This window comes from Tachypleus tridentatus, chromosome 6 (assembly GCF_004210375.1).
Source record: "Tachypleus tridentatus isolate NWPU-2018 chromosome 6, ASM421037v1, whole genome shotgun sequence".
NCBI lineage: Eukaryota > Metazoa > Arthropoda > Merostomata > Xiphosura > Limulidae > Tachypleus > Tachypleus tridentatus.
In genome coordinates, this window is record NC_134830.1 from 96,628,484 (window position 1) to 96,646,612 (window position 18,129).

Below are 18,129 nucleotides of genomic sequence, written 5' to 3' on the forward strand. Positions count from 1 at the left end.
TAATGTATGGAAACAAAGATTTAAGCAAATTTGAAAATTTGGAATTATTCATATAAAATATTTGATTTAATAATTTTTATTTATGCTCTTAATTAAAAAGTGAGTTTTAAAGTTCTAATTTTGAAGCTATTCAGCAAAACATAATAGGGCATTTGTTTCTTAGTAAAGCAGATGCAGAATTGCAAATGGCCTTAGCCATATCTAAATCACTGCATGAACAGGAAGGAGGGAATTGTGGAACCAAAGAAGAAAATACTGTTTTTGGAATCAATCATCTTCATGTAGGACATCATTCAGGAAAAATTTTGAGTCGAAAAAAGAAAACAAAGAGGTGAAATTTTCAAATGATAATAAATTTATATAATGTTTGTTGTGTAAAATTTTCACTTATTCACCAAAGTTAACTAGATTTTTTTTTCTTCAAATTAACAAGTACAGTAATCTTGGTCATAATTTGCCCTTTGAACTTTTTAACAGCTTTACAGGCAGCATGTGTTCAGTGCTCTGAATATAATGTGTCATCCATCTAGACATTGGACTATTGCCTGATGAGCAATCCATGTAATGAAAAAATGCATTTTTGTAATTCTTCTCAATAGTGAAAAATTTGTACGACTAACCAATGCTTTGATACAAAAATGAAAGAACAAAAAAGAAAAAGTACCTGTTTAATCTTTTGCAAAGTGTTAATGAATGAGATCAGTGACTAAATAATGGAAATATCAACAATGTACTTGGACTATAGAAAAGGATTAAAAGCTATACATTTGATTTAATACTGTCCCTTTACTGAATGTTAGAAAGGACTGATGGAAGTATGTATGTACAAGTAAAGAAAAAAATAAAAAATAAATTTTGTTTTGAAGAAAATTCTAAATCTGTTCATATATGCACTTTATGTAGAAAGCTAAATGCAGCTCAGATATTGCTCTTTACAAAATGTTAGCATATAATTAACAACAGTAGTAATAATTAACAAACTACTTTCTTGTAGTAGATGCAGTTTGTTTGTTATGAATTTTGTGCAAAGCTACACAACGGCAATCATCATTAGCCATTCCTAATTTAGCAGTGTAAAACTTGAGAGAAGACAGCTAGTTTCACCACCCACTACCAACATTTGGACTAAACTTTTACAAATGAATAGTGAGATTGACTGTCAATTATAATGCTTTTTTGTTAAAAGGGTGAACGTGTTTGATTGTGTCAGGGATTCAAACCTGCAACTCTCAAGTTTTGATTCGAGTGCTCTAACTGCCTGGCAATGCTGGTATAGTAAGTAAGGTAAACCTTTGACATTTTTGCCAAAATACCATGAATAACTTAGAAAAAAAGTAATGAAACAAACTAATGAATTTTTTTAGATAAAAGTTGTTGAGTTTAAATTCTTTCAGTTTAACAGTTTGCATTTGAGACTATGGAGCAGCCAGATTGAACATAAGTACCTTTGGAAAGAATTTAAAAATGATAGGCTCTAGGAAAAGAAATTACTTTTAATACAGTGTGCATACATCTTCACAAAATTTGGAAGTCTTTTGGTAAACATTATGCATCTTTCACATACAAAAAAATTATATTTTTAGTGAAGTATTTGTGATATATATTGAATATATTGAGTATCTGCTTTGAATGGTTGTTTTTTCCACCCTGTCTCAAAACAGAATCAGTCAATTTGACTGATCTCAAAACCACCAAAAAGAAAAAAAAACACGAAATTTTTTCTTTTTTAGAATGATATCAAATTATAACATGAAACTACATTCACTTATCATAAGTATCCCTTAAGTTTATAACAGTATATATCTACTAATTATTTATTTTTTTTCCCTTTGAACCATGTCTAATTACTATTCATCTATAAGTTGCAAATCTCTAAAACACATGCAGCTCGTGTTATGCCTGCAAACTACAATACCCCCTAGCTACTGTAAACTGCTCTCTTGTTTGCTTTATGAAACATTTTTATTACAATATTGATATTATTTATTTTATCTAATCTATTCTTAACTAACCTAAAAGGATCCCTATTTTTACATTTTAGTTACTTTTACAATATTAACTAAAGAATAAACAAGAAAAACAAAAAATTAAGTACTTACCCAATCTTCTTTAGCTGTCAGTATAGTAGTAATGCACAAAATAATTTTTATTTAATTAAATAATTCACCAAAGAACAAAAAATAACATGCAAAAAGCAGACAACTTACTCTGAGTATCAGTTTTTCTAGTTTTCTCACTATTTGATAAGAGCCTTCATAAATTTATTCAAGCTAGTTATCTTTCCCATAAGAACAAGGCTTGTAATAAAAGAGAAATTGGCAATTCTCTGTTTGAAACACAATATAATATGTCATTTGATAGATGAAAGTCTTGGCTTTCTATTCATTATAGATAACAAAGAATTAAATTTAAAAGAAAGAACTTTCAACAAATTCTGAAAGAGAGGATGTGACAAGTAGGTGTAACAAGAGGGTCCTGATTTTCTATTTGATGGCTCTGAAAAAAAAAAAATTGAAAGCTCTAAAAATTATGGTTGGTTTAAGCAATGACAGTTTTATATTGTGCCAGTTATGTTGCATTGTGTACTTATTGGAGATATGGTGAATAAAATGGAGAAGATGGGATATCCACAGAACATTTGTCAGAACATTTCAGGATTTTTAAAAAATATTTCTTGTTAAAATTAAGAACGTAAAACTTGTATACTATTAAAGTATAAATTACCAGCTAAAATTTTATGCTATACTAATTGATATAATGTGAACAAAAAGTAATTTATTATAATTTTGAATGTAAGTAACTAAAACTTTGTGACACATAGAGTGATTGGATCCGTGATAGATATTGTTAATGCATAGCTAGTAAATAAAGTTAAAGAAGGTTGTATCATAATCATGAATGATGGAATAGGTTAGATTTTTGTTTTAAAGCTGCATTTTGTGATTAGTCTTAAAAAAAACAAACGTGAAGCCATGGATCTAATTGTGTATCCATGTGAACAGTGTATTGATTGTGACTGCTTGTGATGGTTTTTTAATCTAAATTGATTGAAACTTAGTACAACTTAAGTGTCAACTGTAATTTTAATTTTATTTCCTAGAAATTGTGAAGTTTCTGCCCTCCTAATTCAATCAAAAGAAGAAAGATTAAAGTTAATTTCCAAAAATATAGCAACTTTAACAGAAACTCATGTGAGTATACATTGGGATTTTATTTTTTATCACAATAACATAAGTAAATTAAGTAAAATATTAAAATTGATTATACTGTTTTAATATGATGAAGCTTAGAGATATTGTTAAGTAGAGTTTTTAAGTTTATTTGTATGGGAATTTTTTTCTGTGGTAGTTTTACTTTTTAGCAAGTAGGTTTTTTTAATATCTTCACTAATGTGAAAACAGGAAGTGTTTAGCTTATTTTATGTATACATATATATTCCTTTTTGCTATTTCTAATAACTATTTTGCATGGCTTAAAAAAGTGTGATGTAAATACTCAAACACCACTGCTTTCCTTAGTTCATTTTGAAATATTGTGATATTTATTTCACATTGTTGCCAAAAGGATATTTTCTTTGGTGTGATGGTATTATTTGTTTTAACAGAGAAGTAATGGCACATAGGTAGAATTACACTACATAACAGTAAATTTGAAGATTTTGTTGGATGAATTTTAATGTGACAACAAATGTTGAAGAGAAACATGTTTGACAATCACAATTAAGCACTGTTTATTTTCTGTTCTACAATTATTTTACATGTATTCTAGGTTCAGAAGGATGCATTTCTCTTCACACAATTAATTCTCTCAACATGGGCTTTATCAGTTTGACCAGCTATGTGACCTCTTTGTATCCATTTAAAGTTTTTATAGATTTAATACTTCTAACTTTCAATATAGTGTGTGTGTGTGTATTCGTTATAAGTCTCTCCCAAACAAAACATATTTTTTTAGTGAAGTATTTTTAGTAAGTTACAAAAAGATTTATCCATGGATACAATGAGTATTTGTTTTCAGTAGTCTATATGCCAAGTAATTTTCATGTTAAGATGACAAATATTTTCCTGATCTAAAAAATTTCAGATTTCTTTTGTGTAATCCCTTAAACCTCCTGAATACCTTTCAAACGTTTTTTATTAGAAAACATATTTTGTTATTTTTTCTATCCTCTCCCTATATGGGATCAATCAACTGGACCAAAACTGTAACATAAAAAATATCAAAATAGATCTAAACTACCCTTGTTTTACTTTCTAGAATGAATTAAAATTGTAACAAGAAATTACATTTGTTTATCCTCAATAGCTTTAACCTTGTAACAGTATACATCTGTTTCTAATTAAATTTTATTCTTTTATTAACAGTGTCTAACTACTGTCTGCACCATCATAAATTGTAAATCACTTGGCATGTGCAACTCGGGTTATGCTATTAAATTAGGTTACCTACATGTTGACCACATGTATGTCTTGTGAAATGATTTTATTATTAGTATTATTTTACCTAATTTAGTATGAACTAACCTAAAAAGATCCCTATTTTTACATTTTAGTTATTTTTATAATAATAAAGTTCAATAAAACTTGAAAAACAATAAATGAAGTAATTATCCACTCTTATTTTCTTTTTCTATCATTTGTAAAGAACACATAAGCTATTATTTTATACTATTGGTAGCAATTCACTAAATAATTTTTATTCACTTACACAATGCACCAAAGAACATAAATCAATAACATGCAAAAAGTCTAATTTTCCTCTAATTCGTAAATTTTTTTTGGCTTTCTTAATATTCGACAATAACCATTACCAATTAATACAAGCTAACCATTAAGTTTCTCATGCATACTTTGCCTGTTCTCTGAGTGTAATTGACTGTTATCTGTTCAGAACACATCAATATACAATATATCATTTGATAAATGAGATCCTTGACTCTTTGTGATTATGTGTAATGTATAATTAAACAAAAGAGAGAATTATTAACAAATTATGAAAGAAAGGATGTGATAGGTGGGCATGATAGGAAGGGTTTGATTTTCTATTCAGTAGCTCTGTAACCAAACAAAATTGAAAGCTGTAAAAAGTATGGTTTATCTGAGTAAAGGTGATTCTACAATGAGTAATTTTAGTTTAATTTCAAACTTTTCCAAGGGGTGATGGATAAAATAGAGAACACAAAATGCCCTTAAAAGATCTGTACCATCGTCCTGCAGTGTGCTACTGTCTGGTAGACCTGAGAACACTTTATACATAGTACCCTACTCTTACAGTTATCTCCTGTTTAGTTCAGTTGAGGTGAACATGCACTAGCAAACTGTGCCCTCCTCCCCCAGCAGGTGTTAGTTTGGTAGAATTGAGGTGAGCACAGGGTATGGTTGTTCTGAACATATTCCAACCATTTTACTTATATTGACTCTCTGACCACTTCTTTGCAAGTATGTAGATGGATCAGTTGTTATTCCACTCATCTAATGATATGTGGGACCTGTTTGTTTTTTACTTAGTGAAGAGTATGTTATTAAAGATATCAAATGTAGTTTTCAATGGGTGTGCTCCTTATGGAGCCCCTGATATCAAATATTATGCTCCATGGATTTACTTTGCATGCTTTCTGAAGAGAACTCATCTAGGTAAATCTTTGCATTGGCTCTTCACCATTTCAATGTGGGATTCTAGCTTAAACCTGTGAAGAGGTGTGTACTGTATTGGAAGTTAATATTTTCCTTATCTGAAAATATATTTCTTATAGGCACTTACCTTTCACACACATTGCCACCCTTCAATTTCTTCTTCCACACTCCAGTGCATCTTTGCTTCAAAAAAGATTGTGTAAAGGCATAGAGGGAGCTAATATGCAAGAAGTTTTGTCCACCTCCTATTGGTGAAGGGGTTTTACTTAATGATAAGATCATTATGCAGTAGCACAAATCATGAGAAATATCATGAGATTAGGTGAGAATTACCTAAAAGCTGGTAGCATGCAACTCTTTAAGGGAGATGTACAACGAAGATGGTTTAACTGTGTGAAGATATATCTATAGAAAATACATTTTCAAGTAAGGAAAATGTTAATGTTAAAGTAAAATTAACTTTGAAGACTGAAATTAAAATGTAGCAACACAACAGTCAGCATATGATGGATAAAAACTCAAGTGCATTACTGTAGGTCTTTGTTCTTTCCAAGCAATAGTAGATCTCTAAAAGCATCAAACTGTTTTGATCTATGTTGTCACTATAGCTGGCTATTCGTGTATAAGACTGAAAGAATGTGGAAGTAGCTGTTTCATGTGACAGTCATAAGAGAATACTACATACCTTAAGTGATGTAGGACAGTTGTCTCAAAAAACAATAGATAGCTCTTTTTGAACAAATCATGCTATGGAAAACAACATGAAGGACTGAATTGAGACATGAATGACTGAATTTATTATATTTCAAATTAGAAATTGTAAAAAATACAGATATTTATAGATGTTAAACACATAATATGGAAGAGTGAGGTACCAAGTTGGTTAGACTGCAATACTTGACAAACTCATACAGTGAAAAATTTCCAAGTTTCTTCTGATTAATGAAAACATCATTTGAAATACGGAAATATAGGACTAGCAGCACATATCATATATAATGTTTTAAAACACATTAAATGATGTTATGATTTTCAGTATATTAGTACAGTTTTCATCATTTCAAATTAAACTTTAAAGCACTGTTACAAGTATGATTATTCTTCATTTAAGGTCAAGTCTGAACACAGTACTTATCAAGCATTTTAAAATGATGCCTGTAGGCTTTTAATCCTGTCACCATGGGTATCTTTTACTGAATAATATTTTAATATGTTACATTCAAAATTCTATTGAAATACTCTTTGTTTATGTTATACCAATTAATATAGCATGAAATCTTAGCTTATTAATAATTAATATTTTGATAATATGTACATGTTTTAAGTTGTTAAAACACACATCTTTCTTTTAATGATCTGTTATTCTCTAATATAGTGTAAATATATCAGAATCAGTCTCTGTGTCAGTTTTGTTTTGTTAAGACCTTCTAAAAGCTGAAATTGGAATGCTTTTATTGTATACTTTTCTAATTGTTGAAAATTTCTAAGGGATAAGATAAAGAATGTAGTATTTAAAAAATATAATAGATCTAGCAAAATCATTTTATGTTGGTTTCCTGTAGTATTGTATTTATTCTAACTTTAATCAAGTAGGTTTTTAAACAGATATTTATTATAATTGTGATCAGTGAATTTAGATGGAAATATTTACTGTTATGTAAGAACTAGCCTGTTAAGGTTTGGTAATAGTAGATCATAAATTATTTTAATTATTTGTAGATTAAGTTTGTCATATTATTTATCTTAAAGGTGGAGCTTATGTATAATATCCCGTGTCTTTACAAAGTGTAATTAATATTCATTTGTACAGTTTTTTAATTCTGTATGTAACTGATTGTGTATGAAATATTTTTTTAAATTTTTGACAGGAATGGCAATGTTTTTTTATACTTTATGTTACTGTATGAAACACTTGTATTTTGAATGTAAACTATACATTTCAGGAGAATCATAGTGAGGAAAGTATGCATGTGTTGAATATCCTGTGGGGTGAGGGTAAGGATGTCTCTACAACTGCTAATACATCCAGAAAAACAGAAGAGGTTTGTCTAAATTAAATGTATATACAGTCATGTGAAAAACTTAGGGCACCCTATGAAAGCCTGTGTATATATGTAACAATTTTGGATAAATGGATATGTAATCTCAATTGTAATAATACTGAGAGATTAAAGTAATATAACTAAACAATTAAAACAGAAGAAAAGACTTTTCAAGATCTTCTGCAAAATGTAATTCGACAAAAATGCATATTCTAACTGAGGAAATAGTTAAGTCACCCCCACATTTATATCCAAATAAAATGGCTCAACTCACACACAGGTGTATTACACCAGGTGCACGTGATTAGAAGATCGTTACTCAGCATTGTGAATGAGGCTTGCCCTATTTAAACCTCACACATTTAGTTGGTAGTGCTCCTGACTGTTGAAGTGAGAGTGAGCACCATGGTGAGAGCAAAAGAGCTGTCTGAAGCTTTCAGAAAGAAAATTGTAGCAGCTTATGAGTCGGGTAAGGGATTTAAAAAGATCTCAAAAGAGTTTGAAATCAACCATTCCACTGTCCGGAAAATAGTCAACAAGTGGAGGGCTTTCAAAACAACTGCCAACATACCCAGGTCTGGTTGTCCAAGCAAGTTCACCCCGAGAGCAGACTGCAAGATGCTAAAAGAGGTCTCCAAAAACCCTAAAATGTCATTACGGGAACTTCAGCAGGCTCTGGCTACTGTTGATATGAAAGTACATGCCTCTACAATCAGAAAGAGACTGCACAAGTTTAACTTGCTTGGGAGGTGTGCATGGAGGAAACCTTTGCTCTCTAAGAGAAACATCAAGGCCAGACTGAGGTTTGCCAGAGAGAATGTAGACAAAGACCAGGACATCTGGAATAATATACTTTGGACAGATGAGTCCAAAATTGAATTATTTGGACACTAGAACAAAGGACATGTTTGGCATAAACCAAATGCAGCATCCCAGAAAAAGAACCCTATACCAACTGTGAAGCATGGAGGTGGAAGTGTCATGGTTTGGGGCTGCTTTGCTGCAGCAGGACCTGGACAGCTCACAATCATAGAATCCACCATGAATTCTACTGTGTATCAGAGGGTGCTTGAGGATCATGTCAGACCATCTGTAAGAAACTTAAAGCTGAAGCACAACTGGACCCTGCAACATGACAATGACCCAAAACATACCAGAAAATCCACCAAGGACTGGCTGAAAACTAAGAAATGGAGAGTCCTGGAATGGTCAAGTCAAAGCCCAGATCTTAATCCCATTGAGATGCTGTGGGGTAATTTGAAACAGGCTGTACATGCAAGAAACCCCTCAAACATCTCACAGCTGACAGAATTCTGCATTGAGGAGTGGAGCAAACTTTCTTCAGACCAATGTCAGAGACTGGTAGATGGCTACAAGAAGCATCTCACTGCAGTTATTTCAACCAAAGGAGGTAACATTAGCTATTAGGAGGTAGGGTGTCCTAACTTTTTCCTCATTTCGAATATGCATTTTTGTAGCATGACACTTACAGAAGATCTTGAAAAGTCTTTTCTTCATTTTTAATTGTTTAGTTATATTCCTATAATCTCTCAGTATTGTTAAAATTGAGATTAAATATCTATATATCCAAAAATGTTACAAAAATACACAGGCTTTCATAGGGTGCCCTAAGTTTTTCACATGACTGTATATATATACCATAGGTAATTTATAGTTACTAAACTAAATGTTTAGAGTTTAAGTAAGGCTGTTTTTTTTTAAGCCCAAGAAAGTTTAAGACTTGCAAAATTTGAATAAGCTTTTAATAGTTAAATTTAAAAATTGTATTATTCTATAATTAATTATTCATATTCAGAATTTTTGTTCCAATTTATGTTAAATTATATGGAGTTTTTTATTTGCTGGATACCTTTTTAATGTAGATTAAAAAGGTACTCAAAAATGTGGCAACACAGATAATACAAGAAAAGCTTATGAACTATTAAAAGTATGAAAAGTTGAATTTTACAGTTTTCAACATCATCAATCTACAAACATTACTGTTTTCAAACTATATGAGCTAAAAATAAGCATCAAGGTTGCACAAAGTTTACATATTTTTGGCTTTCACACAAGGACGAACTACATCTGCTTTTTAACAATTTCAGCCATTCCTACAGTCTATAGTAATGTTAAATGTTTTTTTGTGGGGAGGATAGAAATTTGTTTGTTTTTTTTATTGTTGTAATAAAATGATCAAAAGAAGATTTGAAATCCTAACTTTTCTGTTGTGATTAAATTTATAGATAATTTTACAAGATAGATCCAGATGTTTTTATTTTGCAGATGTAAAAACATGAAATTAATCAGGTGGAAAGAGTTGTTTTTTTTATCAAGTGATGATATTTTGTTGAGACACAAGAGGAGAAATAATCCTACACAATATTTAATTTTATCTTGCAAAACTGAGGTGCCCATTTAAAGCTTAGTGAATATAAGGGGTGTTGCAATGTGATACTTATATTGTTTTGTGAAGCCTTGATATGATTGTATCAATACATCATTGGATATGATATGATATATGTATCTTCAGACTTTCAGTAAACATTATAAGTATTTTGTACAGAAAAAATCAGAATATCTAATAAAGTATTTTTACTAAAAATTAATATTTTAATATATGGAGTCAAAGTAGTAGCTGCTGTGAGTGTAAAGCAGATTTCTTCTTAAGATAAAGAATACTTTTCTCTGTCTAAAAATCAACAAACTTCTTTTGTGTAGCCTCTATATTTCCAACTTTTTTTTGATAAATCTTCATGTTTTATCTGCTATATTACCTATCCTAGATTTATGTGAAATTGGTGAATTATTTCAGTTTCATAACCACCATAAAACACACAAAATAAATCACATAATTATTTTTTAATTCTTAGAATTACTTCAGATTGTCACAAGACAAAGTTAGTAATATAGATAACAAACAAGTTATGTATGTATCAGTTTTAGTGAACATCATAGATGTAAGCTACAAGGTAAAAATTTATTGCATGGCCAGAATAATCAATACTGCATATTTTCAATTTTCATATACATTTGGCTAAATATATCACAGACGTATGTTTTGCATTGTGAGAATCGATATGAAGTTCGTGCATCTGTATAATAAAGTTTAAATTTATCACATCCAGTTTCTGTTTAATTACTGTGAGATAACTTTTGAAAAATTTCACCATTGTTTAAGTATTTTGGAGTGATAAATTTAATCCATGTAAAATTTGTCAAGATTTTCTTTTCATTTATTGTTGTGAATATATTACAAGGGTGACTAGATTAAAAATTGAAAGAACTATAGACTTGATTTTGGGAGGATTTCAAGAGCCACAATATGTTCAGCATTAAAACCTTGTTCAGTTGGGTGCGTTATTAATCTGCTACTCTGTTTGGCACCAAGTATAACTTAGGTGTACTTCTTTATCAAACAGATGCTTTTTTTTTCCTTTTCTAGTCACAATCTAGTGGGTAAGCATGTGGTATTGTGATCAATGTATATTTCTGTATACAGCAAGGACAAGTACATTTGTAAATGATGTATGATCACCAATCTTTCAGAACTGTATCCTCTGAAGCAAAAAATCCTTGATAAAAAAATCTGAGGGATAAAGATATTAGTTGTTGTCAAACTTTCTTTAATATTTTCTATAAAACTTACTTAATTCAATCCATTTTATGCCTACAAAGCTTCAACATGCACTTGTGTAAACATATCGGGAACACTCTCTGTTAATCAGTATATCTGTCAAAAAAAAAAAAGGATTATGGTATTTGGTTAAAAAAGAAATAGAGATGGTTTTTACAGATGTATTTAAAATGATAATTTGCTTGTGAATATAATGATTGGATATTTCCCTTTTCAAGTGCCACAAAGATTTATTGAGTTGCTTGAGCAGTTTAAAAATTATCAGTGCATCAGTTACATAATGTCTGTGATATACTTGTAGTAAGTTAATTTGTCTTGGACATTTACCAACATTCTCTTAATATGCACTCATGAAAACATCATAATCTAGTTTTATTTGCTTTTTGTTTGTAATACTTATGTAATATGCACATTTTTTATATTTTTGTACTTTTATTACATACATATGTGTGTATGTATGTAACTTTATTCCCCTAGGATTACTTGTGGCAGTTGTCAACTTCAGGAATTAAAAAGCCAAACTCTTTATTCCATATTCATGCTCTGCAGGAATTACTTTCACCGAGCAAAATGTTAAAAAAGGTTTGATCTTTCACTCTTTCGTTTATCTGGGGTTGCCGTTTCTCTATTTTTGCTACATATGAATTACGTTAGCTTTTGTAATTTTTAAACTTAGTTTTTATAAATACATGAAACACCAAATACCAAATGAGGAAAACATGAATAATATTCAATTTTTTAGAAGAACAGAAATTTGAAAAATGTTTTTTACATTTTTAATATTTTATGTTTACACTGGTCATAACAGTTGAAGGATAATTGAACGTGTAATAATGTATAAAGATTAGAATGTATTCTTTGTAATTAGTGGAATTAATGGTATAATTTGGCATAATGTACAGATTGTTATATTCACCAATGCTTTATTCTGCCAACACACTATTTCAGCCATTGTTGTGTGCATCAATTCCGTATGGGTTGAACCTGGTTTCAATTTATCTTTATCCTGCCATGTGGCTGGTATGAGAAACATAATACATTTTGCTAAAGGCACATTAGCATGTGTATCTAATTTATAACTTTATATCGTTATTGACCATCTTGTATTTGCAGGTAACTCTTGTATTGAGTAAAATGTGACAGTTTAAAACTACCAGATTTTACATTTCCATAATTTAAATAAATATATTACTATTTAGGAGTATTCAGGAATATAATTTAAAAAATATATGATGCATAAATATTGCATTTAGTTGTGTCTTTTTAAGCAATCCTACAGGCTAAGATTAGATGTGATAATAATCATTCAAATAAACTTGTACTTACCTGACTAGGCTTCTGTATTTAACCTACCCTGGGATTTGAAGGATATCCAAATGAAGGGGTGGTGCATAGGTTTTTACAGGTTAATGTAAACTGAAAATTGATCTTACCTTGAATGTGTAGTGAAATGATCACTGAAATACATGAGCTAGAATTGTGGGATATTGTACTAGTGCCCCCATCTGACCAAAATTGCAGTATTAGAAGCCGTTTTTAGTTTTTTTTTCTTTGAAATGTTTCTTCTTGGTGTAGTAGCCAGAGTTTAAATTATAATGAAGATGCCAGCTAGCATGAATGTTAATACTGTAAATGTTAATAACAATAAAAATGTCACCGTGTGTGTGTGTGTGTGAACAAAGATTTTGTTAATTTATTTTTGTTTTCTTTTGCAATTACTTCCTTTTATCATACTGCAATGTGATGTATAATAGTTACTTGCTGGTCAACTTAAGCAAAAAACGTTTTAGGAAAACTTGGCTGTTTGTTTTGTATTGAATATGAAAAACGGGCCATTTTTGCTTTGCATGTTTACAAACTTTACTCTTTTATGTATTTTCACTTTTTTTTTATAACATACTCTTTATACAGCTGACCCCATTACTTTTTAGGCTTGAATGTTTTTGTACATGTAAAATGTTTTAATCAGATAATATTATGTAATTTTTTAGTGAATGATGAGTTAATATTTTCAGACTGAGTAATAATATGAAAGTTGCTGGTTGTCATTTGTTGATGTGAATTCCCTTTTTTAATTGTAATGATTATTCCACCAGCATTTAAAATCTACCATTGTTTGTTTGAGCATAACTTTACAGAATGTCAAGTAAATACTTAGTTTTGTGTCACGACAGAAGCACTTGGTATGGTAGGTTGCAGAAATATAGGATAGTGGAGCAAAGTTTTTTCCTATACTATCTGAATTACTTGTTCCCTACATGGTTTCAATTTACATGAAATAGGTCTTCAAAAACACAATGAAATTACGTTTAAGAACATCTATTTAAAAAATTCAGTTTTCATACTAATTGCATTTTTTATTTAAATCTTTGATTTTCCAAATGGAGATTACACAGTCTAAATTAAATTTTCTTGATATACCACATTAGCTGTTGTTCCTTCTTCTGACAAGGTAAACAGGTTTTGATGAGGTCTAACTTTTCATCATCCTGTAGAGAATAGACCATGTGAAAAGCAAAGCTGCTTCAGGAACATTCCAGCAACCTTTAAATTCAAAGGGTGTAATCACTTGGTAGGAAAGGAATTTTTGGAATGAAGATGTATTTACTTTTGGCATGATCCAGATGCTTCAATAACATTCAGCAGTAGAGTTTAAACAACTAAACTTGTACCATTACATAACTTTGGTGGTCCAAGATTATGTAGGATTTCAGTTAAGTAATATACAGAATCAACTGTAACTATAATACTGACAATTAATATGTAGGTGAATTCTTCTGTGGGAACCTTTTACAATACCTGATAATTTATATCATGAACAGTATTATTTTGAGATGCAAGAATTCTTTTTACACAACCATTGATAATTTTGACAAACTTTAAGGAACACTTTTTCTTTAGCTCTTGTGTATCATTAACTAAGTCACTACATTTGCCCAAAATAGTAATGTAGTTGTTTGTTTGATTGATTGATTGTTTTGAAACTTTCCAACACTATCTTAAAAAGTTTCTGAATTAACTCATTTGCTTTTATATCATGAAAATTATTAAAAATAGAAAATAAAAATAAACCACAAATGAACATGTACATTGTTGCTTAGCAACATAAACAACATTGTTGGCTTAATAACAGCATTGTAATTTTGTTGCTAAGCAACAATGTACAGTGTTAAGTGGTACCAAAAGGAACATGACATGAAAACAGAAACTGAATTGAAATCCAAAAATTAGTTTTTGTGGGAAACTTGGTTGGAACTTTGCACCTTCGTGTTACTTCTAGGGACCACAAGAGTCACTATGCGAAGTTTGTTGGTAATTGGTCAAATACTGTGCGAGGAGATAGCAGACAAGCAAACAAACAGTTTTGCTGTTATATATATAAATTGTTTGGACAAAACAGATGAAATGTTATCACTGTTTATCTTGAATTAAAAGTGATGACAGAATTAAACTAGGACTTTTTAATATTTATAGGTTGAGACTACAGAAAAACTAGATGAAGATAAAGTAGCTCCATTGACTCAGGTGTCATGTGATTCCATCAGTAACAATAGAGACTTAATGTTTCCTAACAGTATGAAGTGCCAGAAGGATGGATTTTTAAATAAACAGGTGTAATACCTTTGAATATTTCATCAAATTAGATTATTGTAGTCTAACCCTGATAACTATATATATGTGCGTGTGTGTGTATGTATCTGAACTGATAGACAAAATGTAAAAAGAGTCTAACAGAGCGAGTAGTTTAAAATATAAGGTGATTCTCGGAAAAGAATGGATACTGCAAAACACCTAGAAATACTATTGTTTTCCAAAACAAATTATGAAATTAGGAGCACATACAAATTTTCCATGTTGCTACTACTATGGTGAGTAGTGAACTTCTGTTATTTTTAAGATGCAAGCAGACATTTCTGTGTTGTGAATGTTACAGTATTAAAGAAAGCAGTATCATTAAGGCATGTTGTAACTGTTTTACATAAATAAAAAAACTTATAATGTTTTTTGTGCTTATAAAATTTTTAATATTTTTGAGTTTTTCACATATGTGTTAGAAATAGTAGACTCTCACAATATCTGTAATTATAATGAAGTATGTTTTTAAAGAAACTAAGGTTTTAAACTTTCTTATATTGCACTGATTTCTACTTTGAGTCATTTTAATCTCTACAGACAGGCCACCTAGTATCATCATAAGCACTCATACCAAAAGGTGAACTGTGTAGTTTGAATTTTTGAATTTGTTGAATTATTTATTATTTGTCACATGCTGTAACAATAATCTTTACTGTTATTACCAATGAAATTCAAGAACAACTAGTTTCAAGGAATAATTAGATTATTTAGTCATAGTAGAACTGTTTCATGAAAAGTTTTATGGAGAATCCCAGGGAATGGCATTAATATTTTGAACATATTACAGATTTTGTACTATGTTGCATATATGATACATTTTCATTTATAGTGTTTAGAAGTAAAAAAAGTAACTTAATTCTACATCATTTTACCTGATGATATCTACCATCTTAAATAAAAGTTAGTTTAAAAGGTCTTTAAAAAACAAAATAAGAAGAAAATACAAAGATTATTTTTTTCAGAAAAATCAATTAATTGAATGCTGTTCATAAATTAGTTGATTGATTAGTAAAGTCTCCTATTCACCCAGCTTTATTGCAAACATCATTGAATTGGATCATCTACATAATAATATCTTTTTACAGGGGTGCATTAGTTTGTGAAATGTGTAGAAAAGTAAGGAGAAACTAATTTATAGGTGTACTCATGAAAGCTCAAATCAACTATCATACTTTGAAATAGCTAATAAGTTTTAGAAACACATGTAACCTATAAAAATGAAACATAAATAAACAAATAGTGACTGACAGATATTCAATAAATTAATATCTAATTTTTTTAAGTGTACCATTCCTTACAACAACCTTTAAGTTTAATATATATGTAAAAACAGCTCATTTGGGTTGAGAAAAAGAAGGTCGAAACGTTGTTTGCTCCTCTATGTAAAAAATTTTCTCAACCCAAATGAGCCATTTTTGCGTATATATTTTTCTTTCCAAGTGGGTTTTCTCGACATCACTGATTAACCTTTAAGTTTCCATTTACTTGTGAATTTGGGAATTCTGTTCATATGCAAGCAAACATGGAATACTAAATCAATTCAGCTTTAATAAAACCAAGGGTGGTGGCTTAACCCCACAGAAAATTATTAAGAAAATAAATATAATGAATAAGGAGTTAATAAACAGTTCAGATTTCAACAATATGAGCAATCAGAATCTTGTAAAATTTGCTAAAACTTGATTAAACTTGTTACAGGAGTTATTTAACCAATAAACATTATTACATAAGACATCATAAATGATTACCTGCCAGAAGAAGTATAAGCAATATTAAAGAGAAGACAGTTTACTTTAATCAGCTACGGTGAATTTAGTATTGTTGTATATGGTAAGTGTAGTTTGATCATTTAAAGAAATTACTGTGGGATAATGGGTTGATTTACTGATTGAACTGTAATTTTTAGAGAAAGCTTTAAGACAAGAATAAAATTGGCATCAATATTTTCTCCATGTGGAGAAAATTAAGGTCATAAAATGTGCCATGTTTTGCAACATGTAAAACTTTCTTACCTTATAGGGCATGAGTTACAAAGGTTTACTTATGTGTGCACTTTTTACTATCATAACAAGTTTCCTCATTTGTGTGTGGTTGATGGTTTATCACTTCAAATTATGGAGGAGGGCAATGTCTTTATTTTATTTAAAAATAAAATACACTGTGAGTTATAATGTTAAGCTGTGAATGATATATGTAAAATCCCTGTACTTTAAGCTTTGTTCAGATGTTAGGGATACAAGTTCTGGGAGTTAACTTGAAATTTTAGTGTCTTAACTAGAAGTTAAAGTTCTATTTCTCTTTGTTTTTTATATATTGTATGGAAAAATTTGTTAGTTTCTTAAATTGTGTAAGAATGAGTGTTTCTAGCTATCTAGTGGTCAAACATATATACCTAGAATTACATTTAAGACACTTCAACTCATATATTACTTTAGGTGTTTTTTGAATATGAAATGCTATACTTTTGTCCAAAATGCTTTGTATTTTGATGTTTAGAAACTATTCTTCAATCTATATGTGAATAATAGTAAATGTACCTTTTAACCATGTGTAATATAAGTTGTATGTATTTGGATATATATTTTATTAGCTAATTAATGTTTTCTAATTTCTTTGTATTTTGTATTTTTTTAAAACTGATACCATTATTGATAAAATTCAGTCGATATGTAAATATCATATCTATGGTTATAGCTAACAGACATGCTATTTTTCTGTATTGTAAGGAGTTGCATGAAGAAGTCTTGGAATCTGAGGAACAAGAGTTAACTACAAAAGACACAGAGAAACTATCTGAAGATCTTCGTCAGGTTGTTGGAAACTCAAATTTTAGTGATGTGAATATTCACATCAAAAATGAAATATTATTTGCACACAAAGTTATTCTGGCAACAAGATCATCAGAATTAGCAAAGGTAATAGGTTTCTTTCATTCAAGTCAACAGCTCTTAGAAGTGTAAAAGTTTCTTCAGCACAGTTTTGGTGAAATTAGTAAAACCACTTACCTGAGCAAGAAGAAAACTTAACACTCCTATGAAAAGGGGGCCTAATAGGCCCCAGAGCAACTTGAAAGGTTATTAATATTAGGCTAATAATTTTGTATTTAAATGAAATTGCCATTTAATAGTTAAATTTTCTCACATCATATTAACTAGCTGGTTAATATACTGTGGGATAATGG

General features: G+C 29.9%; 1 protein-coding gene across 9 annotated transcripts in view; it reads left to right on the forward strand.

The window, feature by feature from the left end:
- Positions 1-18,129, forward strand: part of LOC143253117 (uncharacterized) — a 62,349-nt gene that overhangs the window by 11,541 nt on the left and 32,679 nt on the right. For 8 of the 9 annotated variants that reach the window (XM_076506410.1, XM_076506414.1, XM_076506415.1 and 5 more), the window contains 6 exons: positions 164-331; positions 3,101-3,191; positions 7,577-7,675; positions 11,790-11,894; positions 14,787-14,924; positions 17,675-17,863. In XM_076506410.1, coding sequence (XP_076362525.1) covers positions 164-331; positions 3,101-3,191; positions 7,577-7,675; positions 11,790-11,894; positions 14,787-14,924; positions 17,675-17,863 — 790 coding nt within the window. The remainder of the gene's footprint in view (positions 1-163; positions 332-3,100; positions 3,192-7,576; positions 7,676-11,789; positions 11,895-14,786; positions 14,925-17,674; positions 17,864-18,129) is intronic. The other variant, XM_076506416.1, reaches the window with a different exon arrangement.